At 44.3% G+C, this 26,472-nt stretch overlaps 1 protein-coding gene across 1 annotated transcript; it reads left to right on the forward strand.

Moving 5' to 3' along the window:
- Positions 1-2,348: 2,348 nt before the first annotated feature.
- Positions 2,349-24,621, forward strand: myo1ha (myosin IHa; the record flags this gene model as incomplete). Its single annotated transcript, XM_084176163.1, has 30 exons — positions 2,349-2,504; positions 3,910-4,025; positions 4,426-4,624; positions 5,649-5,729; positions 5,999-6,178; positions 6,273-6,371; positions 6,884-6,997; positions 7,107-7,178; positions 13,017-13,136; positions 13,236-13,303; positions 16,889-16,994; positions 17,220-17,300; positions 17,454-17,545; positions 19,672-19,766; positions 19,918-19,964; positions 20,197-20,277; positions 20,587-20,692; positions 20,829-20,946; positions 21,229-21,342; positions 21,424-21,500; positions 21,582-21,650; positions 22,025-22,109; positions 22,331-22,493; positions 22,607-22,690; positions 23,074-23,167; positions 23,250-23,305; positions 23,450-23,585; positions 23,830-23,900; positions 24,102-24,199; positions 24,381-24,621. The coding sequence occupies exons 1-30, from the start codon at positions 2,379-2,381 to the stop codon at positions 24,619-24,621; spliced, it is 3,189 nt and encodes a 1,062-aa protein (XP_084032289.1). The 5' UTR covers positions 2,349-2,378.
- Between the last annotated feature and the right edge of the window lie 1,851 nt (positions 24,622-26,472).

Below are 26,472 nucleotides of genomic sequence, written 5' to 3' on the forward strand. Positions count from 1 at the left end.
CATCCATCTCTCACAGGGATGAGATGAGGTCACCACTGTTTCAGGCGATGTTGGTTGACACTCTAGACCAAGATGAAGGGGCATCTCTTTAGACAATTGGTCATCTGATCTGACAATGAATGGCTGATTGGGTTCCTGACGTAACTATTCTTTCCACTGTTCTTCATGGGCTTTGTATCTCTGAGTGTTTTAGGTACACAGTACTTGAGTCACTTCTATCTGTTATTCAATATAGCCTAGATGGAAAAAAGGCATTTGTCCATGGAATTCTGCAATATTGTGTTCAGTAATATGAGCATGTCGCCAGTCCACACAGCTGTAGTACAGTTACCTCACAGAGTCAGTGTCTTGTACACAGTTATTGGTTTACTGTGGCCATTCTCTGAGTACAGAAATTGTGCCTCAACAGGTACAGTAGCTGTATTAACAGTTTATTTATTTATTATTGTCATAATACATATGATATGTTATGGAGCTGTACAGTAGCCCCCCCCGTCCCCCGTCCCGTCCGTCCGTCCGTCCGTCCCTGAGCTTTGCACATCGTCTGCTTGCACTGCCTTGAGAGATGTTTGTTCCCATGAAGGAGGGCAGTGTAACAAAAAAAAACACACCACTACCATCACATTGCCAGATTGATTTTGACGTCTCAAATGGGGTGCCTTCAATGATATTGTTCACCTGTCTCAATGGCTTAAAGTGGGGGAAGACTGTGGGGAGGTGGTCGGTGAGGGTTATTGGTGGGGGCACGGGGTGAGGGGTATTGTTAAAGAGAGGGGGTGAGATTTGGGTGGCGGGGGTGAAGGGGGGGTTGGCTGACAGGTGGAAAAAAAACACTCATCTGACCAGCCCCCCCTCTTTCCATCCATGGGCCTTGGTGTGAGAAGAGTAATGAAGTCCAAATTACAGCACAGGATTGCTTGGAACAAGACCCTATTGTTCGCCCCCAGGGCACACTAAATGAGTGTCACAGCAAACAGCGGGACACAGACCGTTACTGCGCCATTTAGTCTGCCCCGTTGTCTCAAGACGGCCCCGTTTCAGAGGGTTCTCAGATCAGACAAATACTGCCCCCCCCCCCCCATTCCCTCCCTCCTTTGCCCTCACCCTTCCTCTGTCCAACCGCCCCCCACCCCCCTCCCCTTCTCACCCCAAAATAGGGCAAATCTCCTCTATTGTGTTTCAACTGGCCAGTGTGAAATTGACTGTGACGTTAAATGTTTTCTAATGAATAATTACTGAATGGATATGCTGGGGGAATATATGTAATGGATTGTAGACTGCATTTTAAAAACCTCCTTTTTGTCTCTGCTCCGTGGTATTTACAGGACAAAAACACTTGGCCTTTCTCAGAAGTAACAAGGGCTATGGAATGGGAGGGGGAGTGTGTGTGTGTGTGTGTGTGTGTGTGGGGGGGGGGGGTACTAAGGGCTTTGTGCCAATTAGATCCAATGGATTATCTTTTTTTAAATGTTTTATTTTTTTACAGAGAGAGTTGAGAATCAAAGGATTTCTGCCTTCTAAAGAAGGAGAAAAAAAGAAAACCTACTAAAGCTGTGAAAAAACCTTTGGTCCAAGTGTTGGTGTTGAGAATGCAAAACAGATTACTGAACATTTTCCCACTCTGCTTTTCTCAAATGTGCCGCTGTTTTCGGGTTCCCCTGTTCCATTTGCACAGGGTGAGGGTGGTGTGTTTGGTTGGTCTGAGCTGTGGTGGCCTATGGGCTGCTGGCCAACACCTCCGTACTATGTGCTCTGTAGCCAACATTACCTTCTGTCTGTAGACTACCTCGGCACAATCAGAGGGCTCTGCTCCAAAGCCCCATGAGAGCCACAGAGCCCTTGTTTCAGTAAAACTAACAGGGACTCCGCTTGTGCTTTTTTGCTGTTCAACTAAAGAGCCTTTTGTAACTTGACTTAAATATGCACTATGGAGGAAGAGTTGCTAATTGTTTACGTCAAATGTTGGCTTGAATGTTGGCTGTATGGTTCATATACATATGACATACATATGATATAATGTTAATCGATTTCTTATCTCATGAAACTACATAAATCCTTAGTTTTAGGCAAACAACAACAACAAAAAATTGGGGTGGAGAGCTGTGCCCAGTTCCAATGAATTTCTAATTAGTGGACCCCCAAAGCCAAAAGTTCTGTGCCTCTTTAAGTCCTCTTATTTATCCATGGATGCATGTCTGTAAATGTAGAACTACATAAGGACTTAGTAAAACATTCCTAAGCAGCTCAAAATACCTTTATGAAATGCTAATCTTCTTCTTCAAGTCCTTATGTGCAGTAGGTACCTTTCATAACACGCGGGGTTGCTGTGTGATTGGCTGTAGGGGCATAAGACACAGGGTACCCAGGGCCAGCTGGACATGGAGGGGGCTCTGACCGCCCGAGACCGCGTGGGGATCCAGGACTTTGTCCTGCTGGACGCCCACACCAATGAGACCGCTTTCCTAGACAACCTGAAGAAACGCTTCAGTGAGGACCTCATCTATGTGAGTTTGGAAGTGGTTGACTTAGTACCAGCATTATGATATACAGTACAGTGCCTTCGGAAAGTATTCAGACCCCTTGACTTTTTCCGCATTTTGTTAGGTTACAGCCTTATTCTAAAATTGATTAAATTGTTTTTTTTCCTCATCAATCTACACAGAATACCCCATAATGATAAAAAATGGAAATGGAGAGGTCCTGAGCGCTCTGGAGCAGGTTTTCATCAAGGATCTCTCTGTACTTTGCTCCATTAATCTTTGCCTTGATTCTGACTAGTCTCCCAGTCCCTGCTGCTGAAAAACATCCCCACCTCATGATTCTACCACCACCATGCTTCACCGTAGGTATGGTGCCAGGTTTCCTCCAGACGTGACGCTTGGCATTCAGGCCAAAGAGTTCAATCTTGGTTTCATCAGACCAGAGCATCTTGTTTCTCATGGTCTGAGAGTCTTTTAGGTACCTTTTGGCAAACTGCAAGCAGGCTGTCATGTGCCTTTTACTGAGGAGTGGCTTCCATCTGGCCACTCTACCATAGAAGCCTGATTGGTGGAGTGCTGCAGAGATGGTTGTCCTTCTGGAAGGTTCTCCCATCTCCACAGAGGAACTCTGGAGCTCTGTCAGAGTGACCATCGGGTTCTTGGTCACCTCCCTGACCAAGGCCCTTCTCCCCCGATTGCTCAGTTTGGCCAGGCGGCCAGCTCTAGGAAGAGTCTTGGTGGTTCCAAACTTCTTCCATTTAAGAATGATGGAGGCCACTGTGTTCTTGGGGACCTTCAATGCGGCAGACATTTTTTGGTACCCTTCCCCAGACTTGTGCCTCGACACAATCCTGTCTCAGAGCTCTACGGACAATTCCTTCGACCTCATGGCTTGGTTTTTGCTCTGACATGCACTGTCAACTGTGGGACCTTATATAGACAGGTGTGTGCCTTTTCAAATCATGTCCAATCAATTGAATTTACCACAGGTGGACTCCAATCAAGTTGTAGAAACATCTCAAGGATGATCAATGGAAACAGGATGCACCTGAGCTCAATTTCGAGTCTCATAGCAAAGGGTCTGAATACCTATGTAAATAAGGTATTTCTGTTTTTTATTTTTAATACATTTGTAAAAATGTCTAAAAACCTGTTTTTGCTTTGTCAATATGGGGTATTGTGTGTAGATTGAGGAAAACAATTAATTTAATCCATTTTAGAATAAGGCTGTAACGTAACAAAATTTGGAAAAAGTCAAGGGGTCTGAATACTTTCCGAATGCACCGTATAATGACGCCATCACTTTAGACCCAGTTGCAGACCCTATTTTGGTGCAATACTTATTTTATAAGCAACATTCTGGGATTGTTAGCGAATGTTGAAGAACTATCAACTTACAGATATAAACCTGTTTTTTCTTCCTGTGCAGACGTATATAGGCACTCTGCTAGTGTCTGTGAACCCCTACAAGGAGTTGGATATCTACAGCAAAAAACAGATGGATATATACATGGGTGTCAACTTTTTTGAGCTTCCACCACATATGTGAGTGTGTTACATAAATAGCACACCAATGTGTATGTCTATCTGCATTTTTAAATCTTATTGTTTGTCACTCGTGAGATGATATGCCAATCCACGGGATAAGCCCACACACGGTACAACGTTTATACAATGTTTATACAACATCGCTGTCTGACGTCTGTCTGGGTGCAGGAATAAAGTGCAGGAGCAGCATATTTACATTTACATTTGAGTCATTTAGCAAACGCTCTTATCCAGAGCGACTTACAGTTAGTGAGTGCATAATTCATTTTTTTTCATATCACATGTAAAGGATTTTATTTCATTATTCTTATTCCTTATTGGCCCAGCATCGATGTAGAAATGATTAATTGTGGAATGTGAATGTGCATATCACTTGACACAATCAATTTTTCTGAAGTTATGCCCTGGCGGACAACGCCTACCACACCATGATGTCTGAGGCCAACAACCATTTCATCCTCATCTCTGGGGAGAGTGGTGCCGGCAAGACAGAGGCTTCCAAGAAGATCCTGCAGTACTATGCTGTGAGCTGCCCTAGTACCACCCTACTGGACAGCGTCAGGGACCGGATGCTGGTGTCCAACCCTGTGCTGGAGGTCTGATCGGACTGTTCCTATCACTCACTATTATCACACATCTGGTCAGATCTGGTCCCAGATCTGTTTCTGCTGTCTCGCTATTTGTGCTGTGCTATGTTTATTGTCATCATAGCTATACAGTACAAACAGATCTGGGACCAGGCTATCGCACATTCTGGGTCACATAGTAGGGTCGTTCCCTGAAATGAGTCCCTTTGATGTTTTAAGTAAAAATTGTGCCCCAATATTGGATTTTAAAAGCTTGTTATATTAAATGAAGTGCCCTTTAATATAGACCACATGGAAAATGTATTATTATTAATATTATTTTATTTTAATATCCCTCTGTGACTTCTCAAAAGATTTAAACCAACATTTCTCCAAGTTTTCACCATCACTGTAAAGCCGTAGTTATTTTGTTGCTTTTACAAAGTCATTTCTGAAGATAATTATTTATTTCATGTGATTAGTGATTCATTTTAAGGTAAAACAAAACCTGTCCCTCATTTTAAGGTCGACCCTGTTATGTTAACTGAACTCTCTTTGGGGAAACTGTTCCTTTTTAAAAACGTTTTTTTATGGGGAAACTGTTCCTTTTTCAAAACTTTTTTTCAAAAGAAACATTGAACATCTAATAGTCAAATCATAGTGTAAAAGCAGGTGAGCTGGTTATACTCTTTTTGGACATTTTCTGGTGGGGCTTGCATTCAATTGCCCCTCACTGTTGCACACAACAAGCTTCCATTCCCCCTGTCACAAGGGGATTTATGGACGATTTAAGATGACATCGTCAACCCTGTTCCAATCAACCCTGTTACTTTATTTGGCACTTAATAGGTACTTACTATAGTCATTTCTTTTATAACCTCTTGAGATAGGAAAATATGTTTCTTATTAAGTTGAACATGTGCTCGTCAATGTTAAAATTAGGTGAAATGAAAAGTGTTTTTTCACCAAGTTACACTACCCAAAAGGGACTCATTTCGTGGAAATACCCAGTAGTAAGTCCCTCAGTGATTGATACCTCAGTGTTTCCCAACAGGCTTTCGGCAACGCCAAAACACTGAAGAATGACAACTCTAGTCGCTTTGGAAAGTACATGGATATCCAGTTTGACATCCAGGTAAGGATGGATGGAGACTATGGGCTTATGTTCTTATAATAAGCAGACGACATGAGTTTTGGTTTTTCCTTGAAATACTTTTGCTCCACTTGATTTTGATGGACCAAAGCAATTCTATTTCAACCCAGGACCCGTATTGACAAAGCTTGTCATTGTAGGAGTTTCCCAGATCACCACTCCTACTCTGAGACGATTTGTGAATTCTGATCCAGGTCTGGTAAGCAGTTCATTGAGGCTAATTGATAATTGATCACATGTTTACCCTCCAGGGGGATGCCGTGGGGGGCCATATCCTGAGCTACTTGCTGGAGAAGTCCAGAGTGGTCCACCAGAACCACGGAGAGAGGAACTTCCACATCTTCTACCAGCTGGTGGAGGGAGGGGAGGAAGACCTGCTGCATCAGCTAGGCCTTGAGAGCAACTGCCAGCACTACAGCTACCTGGTGCAAGTATGGGCAACCACCGTGGTCCATTGATGGGCTAGCTAGGGCTAGGCTAACTGCTGGGTGCCACTCTATAATGGCAACTCCCTCTCTCAAGCAGGACGAGTGTGCCAATGTGACCTCAATCAATGAGAAGAACGACTGGAAGACGGTGAGAAACGCCCTGTCCGTCATCGACTTTGACGAGAGTGACATACAAGTGAGTTGCTGTCACACTGTTTGTGGAAACAGATTTTGTGATGACATTCATTCAAATGTCCTGTATATCTTATTGCAATATACTGTGCAGTACTATGCTGCACATACCTTTGCTTTGTGAATGTGTGTGTGTGAGGGGAGCTGCTTACACACAGCTGGCCACCACCTCAACCCTAACCCTTATCCTAACCCTAACTCTAAGCCTCACATGCTGCTTACAGACACCTGGGCACCACCTCAGCCCTAACCTTAACCCTACCCCTAACTCTAAGCCTCACATGCTGCTTACAGACACCTGGGCACCACCTCAGCCCTAACCTTAACCCTACCCCTAACTCTAAGCCTCACATGCTGCTTACAGACACCTGGGCACCACCTCAGCCCTAACCTTAACCTTAACCCTACCCCTAACTCTAAGCCTCACATGCTGCTTACAGACACCTGGGCACCACCTCAGCCCTAACCTTAACCCTACCCCTAACTCTAAGCCTCACATGTCTTCATTCTCTGCAGCACCTATTTGGGATCATAGCAAGCGTCCTCCACTTAGGGAATGTGCAGTTTGAAGCTGACAGCAAAGGCTATGCCACATTGAACAACAACACAGAACTCCGCTGGGTGTCAACAGTAAGCCTTGTTATTCCTTGGACACTCCACAACGACACCATGCCAAAGCCCTAGAGACCACAGTCTGTCTACACTTTTCTGACTTTGTGTTGTGTGTGATCATCTGTAGTTGCTGGGGATCAATGTTCAAGTACTGCAGGAGGGGCTGACATACAGGAAGATTGAGGCCAAAACAGATGAGGTGAGAGAGAGAGGAGGGGTAATGACTGAATTAATTAATGAATAATTAACTGCACTTACTAGTGTTAAACCCAGTACTCCTTCTCATTCATGATTTCAGCTGTTTCAATCAGATGTAAATGTGCACACTCTTACTTGTCAGGTTAGGTGTTATCAATCAATTTTTTCAATCAATTTTATTTTATATAGCCCTTCTTACATCAGCTAATATCTCGAAGTGCTGTACAGAAACCCAGCCTAAAACCCCAAACAGCTAGTAATGCAGGTGTAGAAGCACGGTGGCTAGGAAAAACTCCCTAGAAAGGCGAAAACCTAGGAAGAAACCTAGAGAGGAACCAGGCTATGAGGGGTGGCCAGTCCTCTTCTGGCTGTGCCGGGTGAAGATTATAACAGAACCATGCCAAGATGTTCAAAAATGTTCATAAGTGACAAGCATGGTCAAATAATAATCAGGAATAAATCTCAGTTGGCTTTTCATAGCCGATCATTAAGAGTTGAAAACAGCAGGTCTGGGACAGGTAGGGGTTCCATAACCGCAGGCAGAACAGTTGAAACTGGAATAGCAGCAAGGCCAGGCGGACTGGGGACAGCAAGGAGTCACCACGGCCGGTAGTCCCGACGTATGGTCCTAGGGCTCAGGTCTCTCAGTTGGCTTTTCATAGCCGATCATTAAGAGTTGAAAACAGCAGGTCTGGGACAGGTAGGGGTTTCGTAACCGCAGGCAGAACAGTTGAAACTGGAATAGCAGCAAGGCCAGGCGGACTGGGGACAGCAAGGTGTCATCATGCCCGGTAGTCCTGACGTATGGTCCTAGGGCTCAGGTTCTCAGAGAGAAAGAGAGAACGAGAGAATTAGAGAGAGCATACTTAAATTCACACAGGACACTGGATAAGACAGGAGAAGTACTCCAGGTATAACCAACTAACCCCAGCCCCCCGACACATAAACTACTGCAGCATAAATACTGGAGGCTGAGACAGGAGCGGTCCGGAGACACTGTGGCCCCATCCGAAGAAACCCCCGGACAGGGCCAAACAGGAAGGATATAACCCCACCCACTCTGCCAAAGCACAGCCCCCGCACCACTAGAGGGATATCCTCAACCACCAACTTACAATCCTGAGACAAGGCCGAGTATAGCCCACAGAGGTCTCCACCACAGCACAAACCAAGGGGGGGCGCCAACCCAGACAGGAAGATCACGTCAGTAACTCAACCCACTCAAGTGACGCACCCCTCCCAGGGACGGCATGAAAGAGCACCAGCAAGCCAGTGACTCAGCCCCTGCAACAGGGTTAGAGGCAGAGAACCCCAGTGGAGAGGGGAACCGGCCTGGCAGAGACAGCAAGGGCTGTTCGTTGCTCCAGAGCCTTTCCGTTCACCTTCACACTCCTGGGCCAGACTACACTCAATCATATGACCTACTGAAGAGATAAGTCTTCAGTAAAGACTTAAAGGTTGAGACCGAGTCTGCGTCTCTCACATGGGTAGGCAGACTGTTCCATAAAAATGGAGATCTATAGGAGAAAGCCCTGCCTCCCGCTGTTTGCTTAGAAATTCTAGGGACAATTAGGAGGCCTGCGTCTTGTGACCGTAGCGTACGTATTGGTATGTACGGCAGGACCAACTCGGAAAGATAGGTAGGAGCAAGCCCATGTAACGCTTTATAGGTTAACAGTAAAACCTTGAAATCAGCCCTTGCCTTAACAGGAAGCCAGTGTAGGGAAGCTAGCACTGGAGTAATATGATCAAATTTCTTGGTTCTAGTCAGGATTCTAGCAGCCGTATTTAGCACTAACTGAAGTTTATTTAGTGCTTTATCCGGGTAGCCGGAAAATAGAGCATTGCAGTAGTCTAACCTAGAAGTAACAAATGCATGGATTAATTTTTCTGCATCATTTTTGGACAGAAAATTTCAGATTTTTGCAATGTTACGTAGATGGAAAAAAGCTGTCCTTGAAACAGTCTTGATATGTTCGTCAAAAGAGAGATCAGGGTCAAGAGTAACGCCGAGGTCCTTCACAGTTTTATTTGAGACGACTTTACAACCATCAAGATGAATTGTCAGATTTAACAGAAGATCTCTTTGTTTCTTGGGACCTAGAACAAGCATCTCTGTTTTGTCCGAGTTTAAAAGTAAAAAGTTTTCAGCCATCCACTTCCTTATGTCTGAAACACAGGCTTCTAGCGAGGGCAATTTTGGGGCTTCACCATGTTTCATTGAAATGTACAGCTGTGTGTCATCCGCATAGCAGTGAAAGTTAACATTATGTTTTCGAATAACATCCCCAAGAGGTAAAATATATAGTGAAAACAATAGTGGTCCTAAAACGGAACCTTGAGGAACACCGAAATGTACAGTTGATTTGTCGGAGGACAGACCATTCACAGAGACAAACTGATATCTTTCCGACAGGTAAGATCTAAACCAGGCCAGAACTTGTCCGTGTAGACCAATTTGGGTTTCCAGTCTCTCCAAAAGAATGTGGTGATCGATGGTGTCAAAGGCAGCACTAAGGTCTAGTAGCACGAGGACAGATGCAGAGCCTCGGTCTGACGCCATTAAAAGGTAATTTACCACCTTCACAAGTGCAGTCTCAGTGCTATGATGGGGTCTAAAACCAGACTGAAGCATTTCGTATACATTGTTTGTCTTCAGAAAGGCAGTGAGTTGCTGCGCAACAGCTTTTTCTAAAATTTTTGAGAGGAATGGAAGATTCGATATAGGCCGATAGTTTTTTATATTTTCCGGGTCAAGGTTTGGCTTTTTCAAGAGAGGCTTTATCACTGCCACTTTTAGTGAGTTTGGTACACATCCGGTGGATAGAGAGCTGTTTATTATGTTCAACATAGGAGGGCCAAGCACAGGAAGCAGCTCCTTCAGCAGTTTAGTAGGAATAGGATCCAGTATGCAGCTTGAAGGTTTAGAGGCCATGATTATTTTCATCATTGTGTCAAGAGATATAGTACTAAAACACTTAAGTGTCTCTCCCGATCCCAGGCCCTCGCAGAGCTGTGCAGATCCAGGACAGCTAAGCCCTGGAGGAATACGCAGATTCAAAGAGGAGTCCGTAATTTGCTTTCTAATGGTCATGATCTTTTCCTCAAAGAAGTTCATGAATTTATTACTGCTGAAGTGAAAGCCATCCTCTCTTGGGGAATGCTGCTTTTTAGTTAGCTTTGCAACAGTATCAAAAAGAAATTTTGGATTATTCTTATTTTCCTCGATTAAGTTGGAAAAGTAGGATGATCGAGCAGCAGTGAGGGCTCTTCGGTACTGCACGGTACTGTCTTTCCAAGCTAGTCGGAAGACTTCCAGTTTGGTGTGGCGCCATTTCCGTTCCAATTTCCTGGAAGCTTGCTTCAAAGCTCGGGTATTTTCTGTATACCAGGGAGCTAGTTTCTTATGACAAATGTTTTTCGTTTTTAGGGGTGCAACTGCATCTAGGGTATTGCGCAAGGTTAAATTGAGTTCCTCAGTTAAGTGGTTAACTGATTTTTGTCCTCTGACGTCCTTGGGTAGGCAGAAGGAGTCTGGAAGGGCATCAAGGAATTTTTGTGTTGTCTGAGAATTTATAGCACGACTTTTGATGCTCCTTGGTTGGGGTCTGAGCAGATTATTTGTTGCGATTGCAAACGTAATAAAATGGTGGTCCGATAGTCCAGGATTTTGTGGAAAAACATTAAGATCTACAACATTTATTCCATGGGACAAAACTAGGTCCAGAGTATGACTGTGGCAGTGAGTAGGTCCAGAGACATGTTGGACAAAACCCACTGAGTCGATGATGGCTCCGAAAGACTTTTGGAGTGGGTCTGTGGACTTCTCCATGTGAATATTAAAATCACCAAAAATTAGAATATGATCTGCTATGACTACAAGGTCTGATAGGAATTCAGGAAACTCAGAGAGGAACGCTGTATATGGCCCAGGAGGCCTGTAAACAGTAGCTATAAAAAGTGATTGAGTAGGCTGCATAGATTTCATGACTAGAAGCTCAAAAGATGAAAACGCCATTTTTTTTTTTGTAAATTGAAATTTGCTATCGTAAATGTTAGCAACACCTCCGCCTTTGCGGGATGCACGGGGAATATGGTCACTAGTGTAACCAGGAGGTGAGGCCTCATTTAACACAGCAAATTCATCAGGCTTAAGCCATGTTTCAGTCAGGCCAATCACATCAAGATTATGATCAGTGATTAGTTCATTGACTATGACTGCCTTTGAAGTGAGGGATCTAACATTAAGTAACCCTATTTTGAGATGTGAGGTATCACGATCTCTTTCAATAATGGCAGGAATGGAGGAGGTCTTTATCCTAATAAGATTGCTAGGGTGAACACCGCCATGTTTAGTTTTGCCCAACCTAGGTCGAGGCACAGACACAGTCTCAATGGGTATGGCTGAGCTGACTACACTGACTATGCTATTGGCAGACTCCACTAAGCTGGCAGGTTGGCTAACAGCCTGCTGCCTGGCCTGCACCCTATTTCACTGTGGGGCTAGAGGAGTTAGAGCCCTATCTATGTTGGTAGATAAGAGGAGAGCACCCCTCCAGCTAGGATGGAGTCCGTCACTCCTCAGCAGGTCAGGCTTGGTCCTGTTTGTGGGTGAGTCCCAGAAAGAGGGCCAATTATCCACAAATGTTATCTTTTGGGAGGGGCAGAAAACAGTTTTCAACCAGCGATTGAGTGCTGAGACTCTGCTGTAGAGCTCGTCACTTCCCCTAACTGGGAGGGGGCCAGAGACAATTACTCGATGCCGACACATCTTTCTAGCTGATTTACACGCTGAAGCTATGTTGCACTTGGTGACCTCTGACTGTTTCATCCTAACATCGTTGGTGCCGACGTGGATAACAATATCTCTATACTCTCTACACTCGCCAGTTTTAGCTTTAGCCAGCACCATCTTTAGATTAGCCTTAACGTCGGTAGCCCTGCCCCCTGGTAAACAGTGTATGATCGCTGGGTGATTCGTTTTAAGTCTAATACTGCGGGTAATGGAGTCGCCAATGACTAGGGTTTTCAATTTGTCAGAGCTAATGGTGGGAGCCTTCGGCGTCTCAGACCCCGTAACGGGAGGAGTAGAGACAAGAGAAGACTCAGACTCAGACTCCGACTCGCTACATAATGGGGAAAACCGGTTGAAGGTTTCTGTCGGCTGAATGAGCGACACCGGTTGAGCATTCCAACAGTATTTCCCTCCAGAAGCCATGAGAAAGTTGTCCGGCTGCGGGGACTGTGCGGGGGGATTTATACTAACGTTACTGTCTGTACTTACTGGTGGCACAGACGCTGTTTCTTCCTTTCCTACACTGAAATTACCCTTGCCTAACGATTGCGTCTGAAGCTGGGCTTGTAGCACAGCTATTCTCGCCGTAAGGCGATCGTTCTCCTGTATATTATGAGTACAGCGACTGCAATTAGAAGACATCATGTTAATGTTACTACTTAGCTTCGGCTGTTGAAGATGTTGACGAACCATGTCCAGATAAAGCGTCCGGAGTGAAAAAGTTGAATAAGGGAAAAAAGTTGCGATGGAAAAAAGGAAAATAAAGTAAAGTTGGCAGCTAAAACGCACAGGAAAATGACTCTTCTGTCTCGGGATAAAACGTCCGGGGTGAAAAAGTTTAACGAAAAAAGATGAGTGAGGACAAAACTAAAAAGTTGGTAAATTTGTTGAACACAGAGATTGATTAAACGTTTATTAAAAGTAAAACGTGAATAGTTTGGCAGGTAGCCAAGTAGCAACAAACAGCACAGCAGCACGGAGACAATGCGGAAGCGAGACGGAAGTCACGTTATCTAATGTTTTCCTTTTTTCATCACCATCCAGGTGCTCAGCCCATTCACAGTGGACCATGCCATCTATGCCAGAGATGCCCTGGCCAAAGCCATCTATGGACGCACCTTTACCTGGCTGGTCAATAAGATAAATGATTCCATGGAGAATAAGGTTAGCAGATACTGTAAGTGACAAGCTCATGTCAAGATGAAACAGGAGCACTGGTGATCTGTGTGACTGACCACTGTTTCCTGAAACCTTTTTCGACAGGAACCGTCAAGGAAGACAGTCATTGGTCTCCTTGACATATATGGCTTTGAGGTTTTCTATGTCAACAGGTAGGTGGAACCAGAGACATATACACTGCTCAAAAAAATAAAGGGAACACTTAAACAACACATCCTAGATCTGAATGAATGAAATAATCTTATTAAATACTTTTTTCTTTACATAGTTGAATGTGCTGACAACAAAATCACACAAAAATTATCAATGGAAATCAAATATATCAACCCATGGAGGTCTGGATTTGGAGTCACCCTCAAAATTAAAGTGGAAAACCACACTACAGGCTGATCCAACTTTGATGTAATGTCCTTAAAACAAGTCAAAATGAGGCTCAGTAGTGTGTGTGGCCTCCACGTGCCTGTATGACCTCCCTACAACGCCTGGGCATGCTCCTGATGAGGTGGCGGATGGTCTCCTGAGGGATCTCCTCCCAGACCTGGACTAAAGCATCCGGCAACTCCTGGACAGTCTGTGGTGCAACGTGGCGTTGGTGGATGGAGCGAGACATGATGTCCCAGATGTGCTCAATTGGATTCAGGTCTGGGGAACGGGCGGGCCAGTCCATAGCATCAATGCCTTCCTCTTGCAGGAACTGCTGACACACTCCAGCCACATGAGGTCTAGCATTGTCTTGCATTAGGAGGAACCCAGGGCCAACCGCACCAGCATATGGTCTCACAAGGGGTCTGAGGATCTCATCTCGGTACCTAATGGCAGTCAGGCTACCTCTGGCGAGCACATGGAGGGCTGTGCGGCCCCCCCAAAGAAATGCCACCCCACACCATGACTGACCCACCGCCAAACCGGTCATGCTGGAGGATGTTGCAGGCAGCAGAACGTTCTCCATGGCGTCTCCAGACTCTGTCATGTCTGTCACATGTGCTCAGTGTGAACCTGCTTTCATCTGTGAAGAGCACAGGGCACCAGTGGCGAATTTGCCAATCTTGGTGTTCTCTGGCAAATGCCAAACGTCCTGCACAGTGTTGGGCTGTAAGCACAACCCCCACCTGTGGACGTCGGGCACTCATACCACCCTCATGGAGTCTGTTTCTGACCGTTTGAGCAGACACATGCACATTTGTGGCCTGCTGGAGGTCATTTTGCAGGGCTCTGGCAGTGCTCCTCCTGCTCCTCCTTGCACAAAGGCGGAGGTAGCGGTCCTGCTGCTGGGTTGTTGCCCTCCTACGGCCTCCTCCACGTCTCCTGATGTACTGGCCTGTCTCCTGGTAGCGCCTCCATGCTCTGGACACTACGCTGACAGACACAGCAAACCTTCTTGCCACAGCTCGCATTGATGTGCCATCCTGGATGAGCTGCACTACCTGAGCCACTTGTGTGGGTTGTAGACTCCGTCTCATGCTACCACTAGAGTGAATGCACCGCCAGCATTCAAAAGTGACCAAAACATCAGCCAGGAAGCATAGGAACTGAGAAGTGGTCTGTGGTCACCACCTGCAGAACCACTTCTTTATTGGGGGTGTCTTGCTAATTTGCCTATAATTTCCACCTGTTGTCTATTCCATTTGCACAACAGCATGTGAAATGTATTGTCAATCAGTGTTGCTTCCTAAGTGGACAGTTTGATTTCACAGAAGTGTGATTGACTTGGAGTTACATTGTGTTGTTTAAGTGTTCCCTTTATTGTTTTGAGCAGTGTATTTAGAGAGTTAGGACATTGAGGTTTCTGCATTATGATGCATTTACATGACACAGTACAATCAAATAATTCCATATGGCAGCATTGTTAGCTCCCTATGGGCAATATTGACCAATAGCAGTTTATGGAATTTTCTTAATCTTAAACAAAGCTATGTAACTGAACCTCTAGAATTAAAAGTAGAATCCAAATACTTGTCATGAATGGATCAGTTGAAAGCTCAATGGCATCAACATTGCGTCCGTTTTAAAAGTTGGCCGAACTCTAAATATACAGTGCATTCGGAAAGTATTCAGACCCCTTGACCTTTTCCACATTTTGTTACGTTACAACTTTATTCTAAAATTGATTAAATAGTTTTTATTCCCTCATCAATCTACACAAAATACCCCATAATGACAAAACAAAAACAGGTTTTTAGGCATTTTTGCAAATGCATTAAAAATAAAAGAACTGAAATATAACATTTACATAACTATTCAGACCCTTTACTCAGTACTTTGTTGAAGCACTTTTGGCAGCGATTACAGCCTCAAGTCTTCTTGGGTATGACACTACAAGCTTGGCACACCTGTATTTGGCGAGTTTCTCACGTTCTTCTCTGCAGATCCTCTCAAGCTCTGTCAGGTTGGATGGGGAGCGTCGCTGCACAGCTATTTTCAGGTCTCTCCAGAGATGTTAGATTGGGTTCAAGTCCGAGCTCTGGCTGGGCCACTCAAGGACATTAAGAGACTTGTCCCGAAGCCACTCCTGCGTTGTCTTGGCTGTGTGCTTAGGGTCGTTGTCCTGTTAGAAGGTGAACCTTCGCCCCAGTCTGAGGTCCAGAGCGCTCTGGAGCAGGTTTTCATCAAGGATCTCTCTGTACTTTGCTCCGATCTTTCCCTCGATCCTGACTAGTCTCCCAGTCCCTGCAGCTGAAAAACATCCCCACAGTATAATGCTGCCACCACCATGCTTCATCGTAGGTATGGTGCCAGGTTTCCTCCAGACGTGATGCTTGGCATTCAGGCCAAAGAGTTCAATCTTGGTTTCATCAGACCAGAGAATCTTGTTTCTCATGGTCTGAGAGTCTTTTAGGTACCTTTTGGCAAACTGCAAGCAGGCTGTCATGTGCCTTTTACTGAGGAGTGGCTTCCATCTGGCCACTCTACCATAAAGGCCTGATTGGTGGAGTGCTGCAGAGATGGTTGTCCTTCTGGAAGGTTCTCCCATCTCCACAGAGGAACTCTACAGCGCTGTCAGAGTGACCATCGGGTTCTTGGTCACCTCCCTGACCAAGGCCCTTCTCCCCCAATAGCTCAGTTTGGGCGGGCGGCCAGCTCTAGGAAGAGTCTTGGTGGTTCCAAACTTCTTCCATTTAAGAATGATGGAGGCCACTGTGTTCTTGGGGACCTTCAATGCTGCAATTTTTTGGTACCCTTCCCCAGATCTCTGCCTCGACACAATCCTGTCTCGGAGCTCTACGGACAATTCCTTCGACCTCATGGCTTGGTTTTTGCTCTGACATGCACTGTCAACTGTGGGACCTTATAAAGACAGGTGTGTGCCTTTCCAAATCATGTCCAATCAAATGAATTTACCACAGGTGGACTCCAATCAAGTTGTAGAAACATCTCAAGGATGATCAATGGAAACAGGATGCACCTGAGCTCAATTTTGAGTCTCATAGCAAAGGGTCTGGATACCTATGTAAATAAGGTATTTCCGTTTTTAATTTTTAATACATTTGCAAAACTTCTAAAAACCAGTTTTTGCTTTGTCATTATGGGGTGTTTTGTGTAGAGGAGTTTTAAAAATGTAATCAATTTTAAACTAAGGCTATAACGTAACAAAATGTGGAAAAAGGGAAGGGGTCTGAATACTTTCCAAATGCACTGTATGGCTCTGGGTGGAACTAGGTTGTGCAGTAAATTGTAGAAACTGGTGGGCAACATTTTAAGGTGCACTTCAATTGATATCTGTTGTATGTCCATTCCAGTTTTGAGCAGTTCTGTATAAACTACTGCAACGAGAAACTGCAGCAGCTTTTTATCCAGCTGACCTTGAAGTCGGAGCAGGAGGAATACGAGGCAGAGGGCATTGGGGTACACGTAATTTTTCCACACACTGATATTTATCTATCCTATTCTATCCGGTTCTATTTAGTCAACATGTGTAATATGGCATTTGGACCTTATCATAGTATTACTTTGGTGTTATAGTTATTGTTGCGTCCTGCTATGCCTTGTGTGTTTATGCTGAGTTTAGCTTAGGTAGTATTCCCATCACTCACACATGTCTTCCCATCATCTATTTCCTTTCATCTTCAGTGGGAGCCTGTCCAGTTCTTCAACAATAAGATTATCTGTGATTTAGTGGAGGAGAAACACAGGGGCATCATTTCAGTACTGGTGAGGACACACAAATGGCACCCTATTCCCTATCTAGTGCACTACTTTTGATCAGGACTGAACCCATACAGTAAATTAGTAACATAATGCATCCTATTGCTCTTGGGAATGACATAGGCTGAAATGAAAGGGATGATCGTGTTGCTTTCTCAGGATGAAGAGTGCCTGAGGCCTGGAGAGGCCACTGACTTCACATTTCTGGAGAGGCTTGAAGAGAAAATGGGCAGTCACCCTCATTTCATCACGTGAGTTCCCTCGCTCCCGGAACCACAGTCCTGCATACATACATGTTGATCACACACAACCTTTCTCAAGGATATACAACAGTGTTACTTCAACCTCCCTTATCACTTAAGTTCCAATCCCTAAAAAAAGTATCAGTTTTACAGCAAATTCCCAGAAATCTAACCATTTGCTATGGGGTGGAGAGATTTATTTTAGTTTTAAAGCAGATTTTCTGCAATTCTACACATTTTGCCATGACTTTCAGTATGCCATGTTAATGATATCTGAGTGAGAGTGACTAACAAAATAAATGGGGGCCCCCTGGAGGTCAGGGGCCCTGGGCACGTGCCCTGCGTGCCCGGTCGCTATTCGGCCATGATTACTACAAGTTTAGATAGCTGGCTAGAATAACTTACCAATTTAAACATTGTTAGCTGACATGGCTAATTGAGTGACTGGTATAACAAAATAAAAATAGCTGATGCACAAACAAATTTCGAACTTGCACCTTGCTATTCTAACTCTCAACAGTAACTTGAGACGAATACTGATTTCCAAAATATAGATATACAGTACCAGTCAAAGGTTTGGACAAACATACTCATTTCAGGGTTTTTCTTTATTTTTTACTATTTTCTACATTGTATAATAATAGTGAAGACATCAAAACTATGAAATAACACATATGGAATCATGTGGTAACCAAGAAAGTGGGGGGGAGGGTATACAGAAGATAGCCCTATTTGATAAAAGACCAAGTCCATATTATGGCAAGAACAGCTCAAATAAGCAAAGAGAAATGACAGTCCATCATTACTTTAAGACAAGAAGGTCAGTCAATACGGAACATTTCAAGAACATTGAAAGTTTCTTCAAGTGCAGTCGCAATAACCATCAAGCGCTATGATGAAACTGGCTCTCATGAGGACCACCACAGGAATGGAAGACCCAGAGTTACCTCTGCTGCAGAGGATAAGTTCATTAGAGTTACCAGCCTCAGAAATTCCAGCCCAAATAAATGCTTCACAGAGTTCAAGTAACAGACACATCTCAACATCAACTGTTCAGAGGAGACTGTGTGAATCAGACCTTCATGGTTGAATTGCTGCAAAGAAACCACTACTAGAGGACACCAATAAGAAGAAGAGACTTGCTTGGGCCAAGAAACACGAGCAATGGACATTAGACCGGTGGAAAGTTGTCCTTTGGTCTGGAGTCCAAATTGGAGATATTTGGTTCCAACCGCCGTGTCTTTGTGAGACGCGGTGTGGGTGAATGGATGATCTCTGCATGTGTATTTCCCACCGTAAAGCATGGAGGAGGAGGTGTTATGGTGTGGGGGTGCTTTGCTGGTGACACTGTCTGTGATTTATTTTGAATTCAAGGCACACTTAACCAGCATGGCTACCACAGCATTCTGCAGCGATATGCCATCCCATCTGGTTTGTGCTTAGTGGGACTATCATTTGTTTTTCAACAGCACAATGACCCAACACACCTCCAGGCTGTGTAAGGGCTATTTGAGCAAGAAGGAGAGTGATGGAGTGCTCCATCAGATGACCTGGCCTCCACAATCCCCCGACCTCAAACCAATTGAGATGGTTTGGGATGAGTTGGACCGCAGAGTGAAGGAAAAGCAGCCAACAAGTGCTCAGCATATGTGGGAACTCATTCTGTTGGACTGTTGGAAAAACATTCCAGGTGAAGCTGGTTGAGAGAATGCCAAGCGTGTGCAAAGCTGTCATCAAGGCAAAGGGTGGCTATTTGAAGAATCTCAAATATTAAATATATGAAGATTTGTTTAACACTTTTTTGGTTACTGCATGATTCTATATGTGTTATTTCATAGTTTTGATGTCTTCACTATTATTCTTCAATGTAAAAATAAAGAAAAACCCTTGAATGAGTTGGTGGATCCAAACTTTTGACTGGTAGTGTATATGCAGTATATTATTGTTTTGGGTCTGGGGCCCCCTAGCGCCCTGGGGCCCTACGCAACCGTTTATGTCACTTCTGCCTGGAGCCGGCCCTGGATGGACCTCTTGTCCTCTTCTCAACCTGTGTGTCGACACAGTAAGAAAGCTTAGGCTCTGCCTCTCACTCTTGATCCCTCTCTTCCTCTCTCTCTCTGTCCCGTTGACTGCAGGCACAAGCTGTCTGACAAGAAGACACGTAAGACGCTGGATAGGGGCGACTTTCGCCTTCTGCATTATGCTGGGGAGGTCACCTACTGCGTTGTGGGTAAGGGAACCCATGGTCTCAGGCCCAGTGGTGGCATACCCTGCTCCTCAATGTCCCTACATGTCCTACTAGTAGATCTCACTGCCACTCTCACGTGTCCCTCTCACTCACCGCTCTTTCTCGCATGTTGTTGTTGTTTGTGTCATCCCAGGGTTCATCGACAAAAACAACGACATGTTATACAGAAACATCAAAGATGTAAGTCTGCAGGTTTCTGCTGATGGATTTTGTGAGACAGGGGAGGAAGGAAGGAGAGGAGGGGGGGCGGGGCAGAGGAAGGGACTCTTTTCAATTGCTTCCTTAATTATTTACTCTCCTGTAGAAGTATTGTACATAATACAGGAGGAGGAGAATGCAGTGAATTTGGCCAATGGGTTTTGAGTATCCACTGTGATGGGAGGTGTGTGTGTGTGTGTATGTGTGTACACAGGTGATGCGGCAGTCTAAAAATGCCATAGTCAGAGAGTGCTTTGCTTCCACGGAGTCGGATAGCAGGCGGCGACCAGAGACGGTGAGAGCTCACCAAGTTTTCCCCACCTCTGTCCCCCTGAAGTCACAATGACATTGTTTCTTGCCTTGTACACGGCCTCAATAGTATAACATATTGTACAGTATAGCTGGATAGGAACACACAGTTTTCAGAATGACGGACAGCTGAGAAAAGCAATAGATGTCTCTGTGTTTACATTGGATTATTTATTGTCCCCTTATGCAGCATTTAAACATAATTTACCTCTGTCACTGGCAGCCTATTGTGGTCCATCATCCATGTGTATTTGACAGATAAACTACAACTGATCCTAGGCCTGTTTCTCTGTAGGTTGCTAGCCAGTTTAAGAGCAGTCTGCTGGGACTGACAGACATCCTCATGTCTAAGGAGCCCTGGTATGTGCGCTGCCTCAAATCCAACGAGTCCAAACAGCCAGGTGAGAGACCCTCTGACCTCCACCACGTGCACCATATCAACACCAGCTGGTGGCACTTCCAAACTTCAATCTGTCAGCTGTGTTTATGAAGCAATATGTCTTTCATTCTTTTTTTTTGCACACACACACACTGCAGGCCGTTTTGACAACGTGCTGGTTCGGCACCAAGTGAAGTACCTGGGGCTGATGGAACACCTTAGGGTCAGACGGGCAGGTTTTGCATACCGACGCCGCTACGAGGTGTTCCTGCAGAGGTAGGCCAACAGAACGTATTGCTTTAGTAGACCACATTGATTACTTTGTAGAAACAATAATTTCCTTATAACATTAGACTTCACCGGCTAATGATTCTACCAGAACCTTTGAGAGACTTTGCCCTTTACTTGAGCTGTTGATATCAAATAATTAATGTATTTATTTATTGTATCCCCTTGGGGAACATTGTCTTGCATTTTAAAACAAACAAGCAAAGGCATTACAGGCATTCCAAATACTGTACATCTAGGACAATGAGGTGATGTGTGATCCACCTCCAGATACAAGCCCTTATGCCCAGCCACCTGGCCCCATTGGAGAGGAGTGGCTGCAGAAGGAGTGGAAGTGCTGGTGCAGCACCTGGGATACCTACCAGATGAGTACAAAATGGGCAGGTGAGAGCAGTTTGGGAAACAAATTTATCCTCGACTAGATTGGTTCGTACAAACCTCTGTTACTTTTCCATTTCACTGTAGAACCAAGATATTTATCCGCCACCCCAGGACACTTTTTGCCACAGAGGATGCCTTCGAGGTCTGCAAACATAAACTTGGTAAGGGCAGGAAAGCTAAGAGAAATCAAGATTTTATATATTTGCATATTATGAATTCAATATTATGAATTTATATTACAGCATCAAGGATTCAGGCCCAGTACAAGGGATACCGGCAAAAAGGAGAATTCAGAAGACAGAAAGAAGCTGGTAAGTGACAGCGAAGCTACATGGATGTGGTCCTCTGTAGCTCAGTCGGCAGAGCATGGCACTTGCAACACCAGGATAGTGGGTTCGATTTCCAGGACCACTCATATGTAGACAAATGTATGCATGCATGACTGTAAGTTGCTTTGGATAAAAGCATCTGCTTTATATAATATAATGTGTGTAACATGACATAGGAGAAATGGTGTGACTTTTTGGAGAGCAGAAACATTGTAGGCAAGATACAGTATGTTAAGTTTTACTCGCCATGCAAACAAAATGGAGTAGTTTGAAGTAAAACTAAATCTACAGACATTCAATAAATTCACATTTTTCTCCATCTTGATTTCATACCTGTTGTGTAATGTGTTCTTTAGCCACCAAGATTGAGACTTGCTGGAGAGGAGTACAAGCCAGGAAAGAGAAAGAGAGGAGACAATGGGCTGTCAAGGTCATCAAGAAGTAAGAGGAGGGAGAACGACATCACATCTTCAGGGTCTAACACTGCAATGTTGATCCATCAACCCAAATTACATATCATAACTTCATACTCTGAAGTTTATGCCACATACTACAGGTCCATAGTGTATTAAAGCCTATAATTTACAGCACATTCCCAGAGGACAGAGGGCAGTATTACTATTAATACTGTAGATGACTAATTCTATTCTTTTTTATTCCAGGTTTATTAAAGGATACATGACCAGAGGGGAGGCAAAGACTACTGATAACTCTGAATACCTGGCCTTTGTCAGACAGAACTACCTAAACAGGCTGAAAGACAATCTCCCAAAAACGGTTCTGGATAAAACCAGCTGGCTAACCCCTCCACCTGTATTGACGGAGGTATGTATTCACATTGGAATTCAATTCCATTGAATTGAGGACGGCTAGTTTGGTGTTAAAGGGGAAGCTCAGTGAAACATGTCTGTTGGACTGTGCTTGCTCTACTTGTACAGGCCTCAGCGATCCTGCGTCAGCTCCACATGCGTCTCATGGTGACGAGGTACGTCAGAGGGATCACTGCACAACAGAAAGCACAGGTGAGGCCAGAATTACTCCCTAATTTTCCCTTTTAAATCATGATTTACATAATGGACATAGTAGACAATATACTTTTGTTGTAGTGCTCTATGTTGCATTGTTAGGTTGTATTTAGTGTGTTGTGGTCATAATGGCATAGTGAGTGTACAGTTGAACTAAAACGTCAGCTGGACAGGTTTTTGTGACAAGCTATCGCTTGGAGACGCCAGAGTGGCGTGTTGCACAGCAATTGTTCTGCCAATGACGTGGTATAACCTACCTTTTTAGTGCCCTGTATAGCCTATGCTGTGTAACATATTTGTGATCACAGAGATCCTATAAATCAGAGTTCTTTATGTAGTTCTATGTTTTTTTATGTTCATTTATTGTCTCACCCTCCCAGCTTCAACTCAAGGGGATCACCAGTGTCATCTTCAAGGGCAAGAAGGACAGCTACCCACAGAGTGTCTGCCAACCCTTTGTGGACACCAGGATCAGTCAGTATATAATAGCAGATATTTGCTACTCACTCGTATTTTAGGATAAAATACCACCTTTTGCACTATGTTGTAATTTCAGGTGAACAGGACATCAATATGAAGGTCCTGCAGATAATTCGCCATGAACGCGTCAAGGTAATCGAGACATTTGCATTGCAGTGTATCCTTAACCCTTAATAATATTTTTGAATGTTTCTATCATTTAAACATATATTCTCTCTCTTTCTCTCCCGCTCCCTCCCTCTCTCTTTCCCATCTCTGTTCTCTCTCGCTCTGCAGTACAGCGTACCAGTGGTGAAGTATGACAGGAATGGGTTTAAACCCCGACCTCGGCAGCTCATCCTCACGCAGATGGCTGCCTATGCGGTGGACGAGGCCAAGATCAAACAGAGAGTGCAGTACACTAATCTGAAAGGTGAGCCTCCAACATGGTATGGATGGGATGCATGGGGTTTGAGCTTGTCTGGTCTCGCTTGCTAAATAGATTTGATCTCAGTGGGGCGAATCCTAACTTCCATCTATGTCAAATTTTCACAATGGATTACTAGTTGAAAATTCTACTGAAGTGTAAATTAGGAAAATACTGGTATTATATATAATATACAGTATTTGGTTTCAAAGTGTACTGATCTGTGTGAGTGCTGCTTACTCCATTGCAGGTGTGTCTGTCAGTACCTTGAGTGACGGCATCATCATTTTCCATATTGCAAGTGAAGACGTTAAGCAGAAGGTAGGAGGACACTGTCGCCACACACTCACACAGCATAGTATAATAGCTCGATAATGTCAGTGTAGTGCCTCTGTTTTTCAAGTGATTCTAACCAGGATATGTTTAGAATGAAATCCTACGTGCGTCCGAAATGGCATGGAATATGGTGCCATTTCAGACACACCCTTAATGCTACCCAATGTGTCCTGACCTCATGTTCAGGGGGACCTGGTCATGCAGTGTGACCACCTGTTTGAAGTGTTGACCAAACTCAGTGTGGTCGCCAACAAGCAGAGCGCTATCAACGTGGTCCAGGGCAGGTGAGGCTGTGGCTGACAACAGGATGGATTTTTTGAGTTGTAGTCCAATGGATCAAGTGGCCAGATGAGCTGACATTTTTATTTCATTTTAATTTATTTAGCCAGGATAGTCCTCTCCGTAACACGTGCCACTGTTTTCCATGGAGTCCTGGATGAATATGAAAATGTTGTTGTTTTTCAGCATCAAGTTTCAGATACAGGCGGGGAAAGAGGGCATTGTGGACTTCAGCAGTGGCCAGGAGTCCATGGTGTACAAGGACAAGAATGGACACCTCATGGTGGTGAGTGATGCTATTGCTGCTGCTCAGAGGAGCCTGGGAGCCTGGTCACAGACCTGCTTGTGCTGTCTTGACAACTCCTATGGCCATTGCCCACCGTCCTTTGCCTCAGATCTGGGATCAGGCTTGTGCACAGCTGGCTAGAATCACATGCTTTCTGCTTACTTTTATTTTAGCTGCTAGAAGAAGAATAACAAATATTGTTTCCTTTGGCTTCCTCATGGCATTATACACAGAACAGACAAGCAAATATTGAAACGACTGTGATCACATTGATATGATGTCAAACATAGGAAACGTTAAAGGTCCAATGCAGCTGTTTTTATCTCAATATCAAACCATTTCTGGGTTACAATTACAGTGGCTTGCAAAAGTATTCACCCCCCTTGGCATTTTTCCTATTTTGTTGCCTTGCAACCTGGAATTAAAATGGATTTTTTTGGGGGTTCGTTTCCCACGGGGGGGGGGGGGGGCAGTATGAAAAAATAAAAAAATATAATGTATGCACTCACTAACTGTAAGTCGCTCTGGATAAGAGCGTCTGCTAAATGACTAAAATGTAAATGTAAATGTAATTTGATTTACACAACATGCCTACCACTTTGAAGATGCAAAATATTTGACTAGGCCATTCCAAGACATTTAAATGTTTCCACTTAAACCACTGGAGTGTTGCTTTAGCAGTATGCTTAGGGTCATTGTCCTGCTGGAAGGTGAACCTCTGTCCCAGTCTCAAATCTCTGGAAGACTGAAACAGGTTTCTCTCAAGAATTTCCCTGTATTTAGCGCCATCCATCATTCCTTCAATTCTGACCAGTTTCCCAGTCCCTGCCGATGAAAAACATCCCCACAGCATGATGCTGCCACCACCATGCTTCACTGTGGGGATGGTGTTCTCGGGGTGATGAGAGGTGTTGGGTTTGCGCCAGACATTTTCCTTGATGGCCAAAAAGCTAAATTTTAGTCTCATCTGACCAGAGTACCTTCTTCCATATGTTTGGGGAGTCTCCCACATGCCTTTTGGCAAACACCAAACGTGTTTGCTTATTTTTTTCTTTAAGCAATGGCTTTTTTCTGGCCACTCTTCCATAAAGCCCAGCTCTGTGGAGTGTACGGCTTAAAGTGGTCCTATGGACAGATACTCCAATCTCCGCTGTGGAGCTTTGCAGCTCCTTCAGGGTTATCTTTGGTCTCTTTGTTGCCTCTCTGATTAATGCCCTCCTTGCCTGGTCCATGTGTTTTGGTGGGTGGCCCTCTCTTGGCAGGTTTGTTGTGGTGCCCTATTCTTTCCATTTTTTAATAATGGATTTAATGGTGCTCCGTGGGATGTTCAAAGTTTATGATATTTTTTATAACCCAACCCTGATCTGTACTTCTCCACAACTTTGTCCCTGACCTGTTTGGAGAGCTCCTTGGTCTTCATGGTGCCGCTTGCTTGGTGGTGCCCCTTGCTTCGTGGTGTTGCAGACTCTGGGGCCTTTCAGAACAGGTGTATATATACTGAGATCATGTGACAGATCATGTGACACTTAGATTGCGCACAGGTGGACTTTATTTAACTAATTATGTGACTTCTGAAGGTAATTGGTTGCACCAGATCTTATTTAGGGGCTTCATAGCAAAGGGGGTGAATACATATGCACGCACCACTTTTCCGTTATTTATTTTTTAGCCGTTTTTGAATCAAGCTATTTTTTTCATTTCACTTCACCAATTTGGACTATTTTGTGTATGTCCATTACATGAAATCCAACAAATAGGAAAAACACTAAGGGGGATGAATACTTTTGCAAGGCACTGTAAGTACCTTACTGTGATTGTTTTCAATTAAAATTGTCAAAATAAATAAATAAAATAGCTACTTAGCAACGAGCAATTTCTCAAGCAAGAATTTTGCTAGGACTCTCTGGGAGTGGTCTGAGTGGGTAGCGGAAAACTGAAAACTAGATGTTATTGGCAGAGAGGTTTGGAACTCTCTTTCTTATTGGTTTATTA

Source organism: Coregonus lavaretus (assembly GCF_964263955.1).
Source record: "Coregonus lavaretus genome assembly, chromosome: 14".
NCBI lineage: Eukaryota > Metazoa > Chordata > Actinopteri > Salmoniformes > Salmonidae > Coregonus > Coregonus lavaretus.